Consider the following 9,897-nt stretch of genomic DNA (forward strand, 5'->3'; position numbering starts at 1 on the left):
CACGGTTCGAATCAATGTGATAGAGAACACCTCATACACTAATCCCTGAATGTCGCCCCATCTAGATTCACCCTGTTTTCATCACCTTGGAATGTGTTTCCGTAGAATAAACAGTTTTTCCAGATTGAACTTATTATTTGGTATGCTGCCAAAGATAGTTGATATGGGAACTTATTCTGAAGGTAGACAATACAAACTAGCCAAATCTAGTGTGCCTTGGTTACAGATTAAAATAACATCAAATTCATCTCTTTCGATTTGCCTATACTCAAAGAACAAGCACCGCACGGTCAATCCTATTGCATTAGAGCTACTAATTTGAGGCACTTGAGAGTAGAGTGCATCGTCCTCAGTAACAGTATTTCTAAAGGACTTCCTCTGATTGAGGCAGCAAGATGATAGATATCAGCAATAAAAGCTTAACGGGAGGATTAATTCTGATTGTAACGCAATGAATTACAAGTTTGGATTCTCCTTCAACGAAACATCATAGAAGAAGTAAGAGGTTGTGTACTGGAGTGCCTTTGCTGTCTACAACTAGTACTTTTCTGCTCAAAATCTTCCATTCGTCAAACAATACTTGAAAGAACTAGCTATAGACATTGTTTTCAAGGGTTGTTTTATTGGAAGGGTCTTTGGCCCTTCCAAACTATTATATCTGTTAGTGACTCCTTCATAGCATGACAAGAAAACAATACCAAGTTACCAATCATATTTACAGTCCTGTCCCAACTAGCAATCGAAAGCATAAAACGGCTCCAACTTTAACTTTGACGGTTTCATCTTTGATACATATGTTAACTAATGATAGTATTGACGACATTCAGAAATGCTAAGATTTAATTATGACATTCAATAAATCCTTCACATTCACATGAACTCACAATATCCAAAAATTCTGAACTCCTAGTAATGCATATTTTTATGTTCCCATTTGCAAAGTATAACTGATGCAGAATGGAAATGTATTGATACATAATGAACATCAGGAACTTATCGTTTCCATAACTCAGCAAAATGGATAATCCACCAAATATATAGCCGATTTGTGCCCTACTCAAACATGCTACTACTTGCAAAAAGATGATCGAAATCTTAATGCATGAAGCAGAACATACATATATCGAAAGAAATGACTTCCTGCAATATAACCAAGACAAATTGATAAGGGCTAATCAGTAAACACTGTAGAATCTATTAATGTGTGCCTACAATGTTCAGTTGCACTCCTACCATGTACACAAACTAATGAGTAATGACCAACGTCATGATCGCTGAATGGCATAGTCAATGGGGTGAGGTAGTTGCCCAAACTGCTCCACAAATACCTACAAGAACCATGATCCAAGACCTCAAAATGGCTTCCTCGTGCCTCAATCTCTGTCGGAGGTCGATCCTCAACTCCTCATCAGGTGACTACATCATCGACATAACCAGCAAGGGGTCTATTCCATATTATTATTGCCTCCAGTATATGGACGAGAAAAACACATCCTATCTACCCAGTCAGTATCAACCCTGAACTCTGGCTGCTTGGTGTCCCATACTAGACTGATCCCTGATTTTTTCACTCTGAAAAATGGACGTGCGGTTCTTATCAAAACTTCAACAAAGTCGCCTCCTTCCAAATTGAACTTATAGCTGGGTAAATGTCCCAGCCAAAGATACTCAAAATTATGGGGACCGCTTCCAGGGCCTGATTCCACTGCAATGTAAAATGTAGCGAGCTTGGTATGGTTTGTAACCAAAACGCCACTAGATGGAAATTCTGGCTCACGATTATCATTTTTCAAATAAGTGAAGCACAGAGCGATGGCTATTACATTACTCCCCCTAATTTCAGGCACTTGAAAATTTATTCTACCACCCTCATTGACCCACGGGAACCACTCAGGAATGTCACTCGGAGGGAGAAATATGCCACCAGGTTCCAGAATTATGATGTCACTCGGACCAGGTCCCAGAAATACGATGTCAACAGGTCCTATGAAATTCCATCCCTATACCATGACAAGAAGCAAGAAGATTTAGAGGGAAGGAGGGAGAGGGAGAGAGAGAGAGACCTGTAGAATTTTCTCCTTGAAAGTAGCAGTGATATTGATGCACCCTTCCATTACAAGCAGCCTCATGGAGCTTTTCAAAGATTCATCCAAGCCTGGAACCTCAACGAGTTTGGCACATCTGTTTAGAAACATCCGTCTCATATTGGACATATCTGAAAAGTCGGGCATTATTTCCAATGCAGTGCAGTATGAGGCGCAGATGTTCGTCAGACTCGTTGGTAAATCTGGGATTGCAACAAGGTTTGTACAACTACTCAAATCTAGATCGACAAGCTTAGAAAGGCTGCAGAGGCTTGGAAGGCTACTGAAACTGTTATCATCTAGATGTAACGACTTCAAAGAGGAAAGACTCCCAAGATCCATACCCTTTATCAATTCATCGGTAAGATTGCAATCAACCAAGCATAGGTCTTCAAGCTGGGAGAGGCCTGTGAGGCTTGGCAGGCTTTTTATATCCATCCTTTTCAAGGAAGATCGACTTCCAGGATCCTCAAGAAAATTAGGTATATTGAAGCCCAATAATAGATCAAATAAAAGGGACGTGATAAAGAGGGAGTACGTGTAGGATTAGGGAAATTACGTGTAGGATCCCAATATAGTAGAGAAAAATATCTCAGGTTCTTTAATCTCACAATGGAAGACGGCAGTTCTGTTATGGCTGTGCCATTTGCACTCAGAGTAGACAACGATGTCATGTCCCCTATTTTCTGATCCAATTTCTCAAATCTTTCACAGCCATCAAGAACAAGAGTTACTATAGATTTTAACTTATAGAAACTCCTTGGAAGCTCCTCAAGAATTTTGCAGTCCATAAGATTAACCAAAGAAATCCTTTTGAGTCCACCAATGGACTGGTGAACCTCTGCCAATTCCCAACAGTTTTTGAGGACCAACTCCTCGAGATTTGGAATAGTTGAAAAGTCTGGTGATTTTTTTAAGGAATAGGAATTACTGAGATCAAGAATCTTCAATTTCGCAAGGACCTGTTAGACAAGGTAAAAACAAAAACAAAGATCAAAATCCAAAAGAAACGAAATTAAGAGAGCGTGATGTTGTGAACAAAACCAAGGAAAGAAGTAATAAATTGGTTGAGTATATAATATACCCCAGAATCTTCCCAAACGTATCTGAGATTGCTATATGGGAGGTAGATAGCAACTACTTCTCCTAGACTAAAATCTTTTGGTATGGACCTTAGAGGGAATCCAGTCCAGTGGAGCCATCTTAACTCGTTGGGGAGATATTTGTAGCCTCCAGTGAGCTTTACATGACTGAGTTCGAGAAATCTCAGTCTCTTCATTTTTGCAAATGCTTCTGTCCTAAATTTAGCCTTTTTCCCGAATTCTAAGCACCGCATGTCTAGAGTGAGTCCTTGAATTTCATCAGATCCCTGTAAACAAAAGGCATCGAGAGTATTATTTGCATGTGGAAAAAATTTATAACTTCCTACACATAAGCGGATTCATGAATGCAGGCAGGCCTAAACTACAAGAGAGGTACATGATCGACTTACAGTATCGAGTTACGGATTACTTATATATTGTGCCAACCAGCGAGTATTTATTGATTCTGTGTCATTGGAGCCTTAAACCTTATTAAATGCAACAGCACAATACTAAGATGATGTGGAAAAAGAAACTGACTGCATTACATACACATTTTGGGTATTACCAGGAACTGCAAGTCCTTAATGCACATCATCTTGTTTACAACACGAAACTCAGCGCTAGAATGTTTTGCATGCCAGTAGTAAAAGAAAAACTTACTCAAAATACATTTTGCATTCGAAAGTATTGAATCATGCTATCAGTGAATCCGGCTATCAGAGTTAAACGCAATAACCTATGAAAATTTTTGATTTATGATTTACGAGTTCAAACACATATGGGGCATACTAATTTGATGACAGATGCATATGCTACTCTTGTAGTGTATGCAATTAATTAACATGAAGTTTGATCAGGAAAGGTACTCACAGATTCGTCCGTCAATACCTTTACTGCATCTTCCGAGCGCCACACTCTACTCCATTTTCCAGGGTTGTCACGGCATTTTGCACGGACAATTGCTACCCATGTCGCGAAGCAAATCATGCATCATCAGCTCGTTTTTCTTATTAACAGTTATGAGGCAACGTTGAATGAGGACCTCAATTCCTGAATGTGGAAAAAGGTCACAACTATCCAATACTTGTTTGACATGGTCCATCTTCTTCCCGATATGGAAACATGATATATCAAGGAATATGTCCCTCTCTGTATCATCATTTAGCCCATCAAAACTAATCTTGAGCTTTTCTTGAACTTTGAGCAGAGGAATTGTTTGCAATTTCTTGATTTCACTTTCCCAAAATTTTGTGCCTCTTTCAACTAGAAAAGATCCTAGAACTTTAAGAGCTAGTGGCAAACCTCCACAACAATCAACAACCCTTCTTGAGAGTTTAAGATATTCTTCATTAGGGGAGCAATAAGTTTTAAAGGCATGCAAACTAAAGAGTTTGATAGATTCTTCTTCATCTATCAACCGAACTTGATATATAGAATCCACTTGAAGTTGCTTTAGCAAATGTTCATCTCTTGTTGTTATAAGCACTCTGCTTCCCAGAACAAACGAGTCACGGTCTATTGCTAATGCCTTTAATTGCTCCACTTGGTCGACATCATCAATTACGACAAATACCCTTCTGCATCCGAGTCTATTTCTTATCACATTGATCCCTCTGTCAACATGACCTACCTCTGTCATGCTTGTTTTAGAGATATCAGAAAGAAGGCTTTCTTGCAAACTAACCATACCATTGTTCTGCATAGTTTCCCTGACATCAGGAAGGAAACTTGAAGCTTCAAAGCTTTGTCGAAATCTGTTGTAAAGAGCCTTGGCAAGTGTTGTTTTTCCGATCCCCCCCATACCACAAATTCCAACAATGCGTACATCATGTGCTGTTCCAATACCTAAAAGAGAAACAATATCTTGTATACGAGAGTCTATTCCAGTTTCATTTTCCGCTACCTTTAAGTCTGTATTATTAAGAAATTTAGAGATCTCCTGAATAATCATCCGTATAAAGTTCCCTTCATGCCTGGCAATAACAATAAGTCAGCACAGCAGAATTAGACTCATCATCCAACAGGAAGATCAAATTGAATTGATACGTACTACAAATATTTTATGTGATTACAGTTATTGCTCCTAAAGAATAACATTTCAACAAAATTGCAACTTAGAACTCAGAGATCATGAATCAAAATCTTCAAATAAAAAGGTTGTGCACACACTTGTGCAAATCTATAAGATATTTTTGTTGAAAGAATGCAAAAACAATGATTTTTGAGCTAAAGTAGTTATCTGGTTCACAGTAATAACGTCTACTACATAAAGGGTTGAGCAAACCATGTAATGAAAGCTGTGACTCCAGCAAACGGATAATAGATAGCAATTAAGGTAGATCAATTAGTAAATATTACCCATCAGCTTTGGTTCTAAGATCCCAGCCAGACAAATGTGCAGCTTCAGTAAGAGCAGTTCTCCACCTGTTGACCTTATCTTCATCTTTGTCTCCATGTTTCTGATCAAATGCATCTGCAAAACTACCACTCTGTTTCCGGACATCTGAAGGATCAACATCATAGAATACTCGAAAGACAAGTTGCCCCAGTGTTCTTCTACACTCCATGATCTTCACTAGCTCCTCAAGACACCAAGTGGAATTCGCATACTTCCTTGAAAAGACGATGACAGAGATCTTGGACCCTTGAATTGCCCGCACCAATTCATCAGTTATGTTTTCCCCTCTTCTAAGTTGGTTGTCGTCGATGAAAGCATTGATTCCAGCCTCCTTTAAGGCCAGGTAGAGATGGCCCGTGAAGTTGTTGCGCGTGTCTTCACCCCTGAAGCTCAAGAAAACTTCATAAATCCAATGATTTGAGGAGGACGAGTCCAATGAATCCTCTGCTTCATCGGCTTTCCTGCTGGTAGCCATTGGTAGCACAGACTGCAAAATGGCAACTGATCAGAAGGAAGGCAGGCTCAGATGACTAACAGTTGTTTTTCTTTTTTCGTTTCCTTTTGGTAATTTAACGTACTAATAGCAGGCTCAATATATTTGTAGCAAAAATGGTTGAAAAATATTAAACACACTCCAGTCTCCAGCACTGAGATTAATAGAATGCAGAAGCAATTTCCAAAACTTAATTGTCCACGGAATGAATGCCTTTTTTTTATCTTCTACCTTTCTTCAAATGAGCAGTATCATTGGACATTCTTAAATTTCCAACATAAGAATACCTCTGTGCCGAAACGATAGCACTTTCATCATTTGCTTGATTAATTGTTCATATTTAGTCCATCATCGGAGTCATGCATGCTAATTGCTCATCTTGATTTGCTTTTTAAGTTTTTAATACCTTTATTTCTATTAAGAATTTTGCTAGCTGTTTGGTCATTAACCCATTAATAGAAATAGTAAGATCAAATGTTTAACATTCAAGATAAACCACATATGACATCAATTCAAATTCAACGACAAGCCTCCAATTTTGAGTCTCGAATTGAATGAATAAGAGAAAGACTAACTATTCAGCAAGCATGTAAACCAGCGGAGCATTATTTGCATAAAGAAAAAACTTAAATTCCTGACTATATTTGTTATGAATGAAATGATGAAAATTTACCTTTTGATTTAGTTGTATTCCGAATCCCCAATTCTACGGCAGGAACAATGAAGCTTGAATTTGAGATGAAGATCGCGGATCGAATAGCAAATGGAGGAGACAATTGATCGTGAGAAAGGGGATCTAAAGAGGAAGAGTAAAGCAGAAAAGGAAAGCTTCACAGAAATGAGAATTCTGAAGCAGAGACTTGTGATTAACACGGTACTAATAGTAGTGACGGATAAACCGAAGCCACACCGAAAATTCGGAACATCATGTTCCTTTTAAAATTTTAAACCGCTATTTAAATTTAACAAACTATGTGTTAGATATAAAAAGTCAAGTGTCAACTGCTTTTAAATCACACTATGCTGAGCATGCTCTGCATGTAGTTTAAAAAAAAAAAAAAAAAAATTAGATAAAAAAATTGTAAAAATTATTAAAAAAATAAAATGTTAGAAAGTTATATGATTGGATGTAGTTATTTGAATGATTCACTCTCTACAGAGTAGTTTTTTTTTTTTTTTTTTGTTGAATCAAGGGTATGTTATTGATGTAGGAACCCTAAGGTTGCTTACAATCGAAGTTCAAAACATCTAGAATACATGCAGGAGCTTGATCATGCCACATTACAGCATGATCAGCCTCGTATGCTATGGCAACAAGTCGATGTGCTACCCTATTACCTGATCTAGGTACATGATTGATTCGAACATTGTGCAAGGACTCTAAACTGTCTCTAATATCATCTATGATGCCAGCTTCAACAATATGCATAGCCTGCAGATCAGCAATGTTAGAAATTGCCTCAAGGTAGTCCGATTCCACAATGACATTTTCAGCTTGCAAGTCTTGCAACATTTTCAGGCCATCTCGGATTGCAATCAGCTCTGTGTGCTTTGCAGAGGCTACAGAGGTAACATGGTTTGCAAAGGCTGCTCTAAAACAACCTGTACCATCTCTAAGAACACCTCCAGTTCCACCATGAGTGAGGCTTGGTAAGAAGCTTCCATCTACATTAAGCTTCCATTGGCCATCAAGTGCAGGTGTCCATGAGATCTTAGGCCGAACTATTAGATAAAACATATTGTATTATTATAAAAAAAATAAAAATAAAATGTTTGAAAGGTATATGATAGTGTGTAGTTATCTGAATGATTCATTCCCTATAGATAACGCACATAATGGGTAGTTACTGTAGAGAAAGTGAATTGTATTTTTATCAAATTTTTTCTTGTTTCACTACTTTGATGATTATGTCCCTGGAGAATAAAAATTGATTTTTGTTTTTTAATATTTCAAGGTTATTTTAGTTTTTTTTTGTTTTTTTTTTCAATTTTGACTAACAAAACCTCTACAGATTTTATTTTTTTTTTTGAAACGACCTCTACAGATTATTAGTTATTTAATATTTTTAATTAAATTTTTGGAGCCTCTACCCAATGCCTAAATTCTATCCAAAACACTCTCACTTACCCCCCCCCCCCCCCAACCAACTGATTTGAATTCTCATTCAGGCCATTGAAGGGCAAAATATCAATTTTAGGCTCACCTCATTTATTAAATTACAATATGCCATTGTCACACTCTCTCTCCCCTACCCTTACAACAACGATTGGCAGCCTCTCTCTCTCTCCCTCTCCCCCCTCCTTCTCCTCGTTTTTCTCCACTTTCATGGTACTGAAACGACTTTGTCATCTCACTTTGGATGGGCGCCGACAGTCATGAGAGTGGCCGGAGTATTTGGTGTCGTTGTCTTCTGTCCGACTCGCGCAATCATCGTCTTTTGTCAGACTCACGCGATCGTTGTCGTCTTCTTGTTAAGTGTACACTATAGAACTCCTTTCAATTACAATGATTCCCAGCTGGAAAGTGCATCAGATACAATGTATTACATATATAATAGTTTACAAGAATGTGAGGAGCTTTATCTCCATTTCACTACAACAAAAGTCATCATTTCCGACGAAAATTTCCGACAGCACAGAGTTGCCCTCGCAAAAAAGCTCCGACAGAAAATACGATTATTAATATCATTCTCGGAAATATTAGATTATATTTTTCCGACAGAAAATATCAATTTCCGAGGAAAATATGACCCTCGAAACTTATTCATTTTCGATGCCAAATAGTCGTCGGAATTAAATATTCTTATCGGAAATAGTTTTTTCCGACCACTACTATTCGTCGGAAATAAGTCCTTGGAAAAAAATGGATTGGCTAGCAGCCAATTTTTTCCTACAAGCAACGAATTATTTCCAACAAACATTTTTTGTCGGAAATACTATTTGTCGTCAATGAGGAGTAACAATTTCCGACCACCAAAAAATTATTTACGACCACATCTGGCTGTCGGAAATATATCTTTTTCCGAGGGTTGGTCGGAAAAAGACTATTTCCGATGGTATTTTTTCCGAGGACCACCGAGGGCACCTAGCGGTCGGAAATAGCTTTTTCCGACGGAGAAAGTGGCTTTTCCGACCAAATCGCACCCTTGGAAATGACTATAATTGTTGTAGTGTTTCGAGATGGGACTAACAAGGAAAGTGCTAAACAAAATGGAATTACTCAATAAGCTCCCAATACGATAAAGGAGATAAGAGAGAAGATGGAGGAAGGATGGGTCAGAAAAGAAAACAAGGAAGAAGAAGAGAGATCCGAGTGATGCGCGTCATCTGAATATTCATGGAAAAGAGAGAAGTTTCTTAACGGTGGTCTGCTATCCATTTTGACCTTAGCATACCCCCAACTTAAGTTTGGTTATCAGAGAAATTATACGAAATTAAACCGATATAATAAATGAGTAGGTTGAACAATAACCTATAGTCAAAACGGAAGTGGTGATCTTATGCCTCACATTCCTGCATGCACAAACGGCAAATCTGAAATCTGGGAGAACGAAAAACCGAAAATCCCAGGGAAAAATATTTAAAAATCATTAGAGTGAGTGGACGAAAATAAAGGAAGTATTAAAGAAAATAAACTAAAGTGAATGCTTTCCCATTTTTCTCTTTAAAAATTCGGCATGCAGTATGACTAAAAAAACATTTAAATTCATCATCAAGTAGAAAATCATCAACTCAAATATAAAATATTCAATGACTAGAGAGTATTGCCGACTAGTCATCTCATGTTATTTGGAGGGTATAGCCGACCAAATGACACATCAGAGGGTACTACCGACC

The 9,897-nt window shown here is 37.9% G+C and overlaps 3 protein-coding genes across 4 annotated transcripts; all 3 read right to left on the bottom strand.

The window, feature by feature from the left end:
- Nucleotides 1-1,121: 1,121 nt before the first annotated feature.
- Nucleotides 1,122-6,994, bottom strand: LOC133706682 (disease resistance protein RUN1-like). Of its 2 annotated transcripts, none has more exons than XM_062132228.1 (5): nt 6,734-6,994; nt 5,528-6,054; nt 4,058-5,142; nt 3,169-3,453; nt 1,122-3,046 (listed from the first exon to the last, which is right to left on the bottom strand). In XM_062132228.1, exons 2-3 carry the CDS (start codon nt 6,040-6,042, stop codon nt 4,107-4,109), a joined length of 1,551 nt encoding a protein of 516 aa, XP_061988212.1. In that variant the 5' UTR covers nt 6,043-6,054; nt 6,734-6,994; the 3' UTR covers nt 1,122-3,046; nt 3,169-3,453; nt 4,058-4,106. The 2 variants fall into 2 exon arrangements, with proteins under 2 accessions (XP_061988212.1, XP_061988211.1); XM_062132227.1 differs by having other exon boundaries at nt 4,040-5,142.
- On the bottom strand, nt 1,446-3,420 carry LOC133744763 (disease resistance protein RPV1-like). Its single transcript, XM_062172812.1, has 4 exons — nt 3,169-3,420; nt 2,696-3,046; nt 2,064-2,552; nt 1,446-2,000 (listed from the first exon to the last, which is right to left on the bottom strand). The coding sequence occupies exons 1-4, from the start codon at nt 3,418-3,420 to the stop codon at nt 1,446-1,448; spliced, it is 1,647 nt and encodes a 548-aa protein (XP_062028796.1).
- Nucleotides 6,995-7,276: 282 nt separating the features above from the next.
- LOC133744764 (uncharacterized) lies at nt 7,277-7,798 on the bottom strand. Its single transcript, XM_062172813.1, has one exon. It carries the CDS (start codon nt 7,796-7,798, stop codon nt 7,277-7,279), a length of 522 nt encoding a protein of 173 aa, XP_062028797.1.
- Between the last annotated feature and the right edge of the window lie 2,099 nt (nt 7,799-9,897).

Source organism: Rosa rugosa, chromosome 4 (genome assembly GCF_958449725.1).
Source record: "Rosa rugosa chromosome 4, drRosRugo1.1, whole genome shotgun sequence".
Taxonomy (NCBI): domain Eukaryota; kingdom Viridiplantae; phylum Streptophyta; class Magnoliopsida; order Rosales; family Rosaceae; genus Rosa; species Rosa rugosa.

Excerpts from the sequence above, each read along its gene's own strand:
- LOC133744763 (XM_062172812.1), bottom strand. The coding sequence starts at position 3,420 with ATGCGGTGCTTAGAATTCGGGAAAAAGGCTAAATTTAGGACAGAAGCA. Across the intron at positions 3,047-3,168 it reads ACGTTTGGGAAGATTCTGGG|GTCCTTGCGAAATTGAAGAT; the intron begins GTATATTATATA and ends CTTGTCTAACAG. Across the intron at positions 2,001-2,063 it reads TCAAGGAGAAAATTCTACAG|GGATGGAATTTCATAGGACC; the intron begins GTCTCTCTCTCT and ends GTCATGGTATAG.
- LOC133706682 (XM_062132228.1), bottom strand. The coding sequence starts at position 6,042 with ATGGCTACCAGCAGGAAAGCCGATGAAGCAGAGGATTCATTGGACTCG. Across the intron at positions 5,143-5,527 it reads CTTAGAACCAAAGCTGATGG|GCATGAAGGGAACTTTATAC; the intron begins GTAATATTTACT and ends TGTTATTGCCAG.
- LOC133744764 (XM_062172813.1), bottom strand. The coding sequence starts at position 7,798 with ATGTTTTATCTAATAGTTCGGCCTAAGATCTCATGGACACCTGCACTT.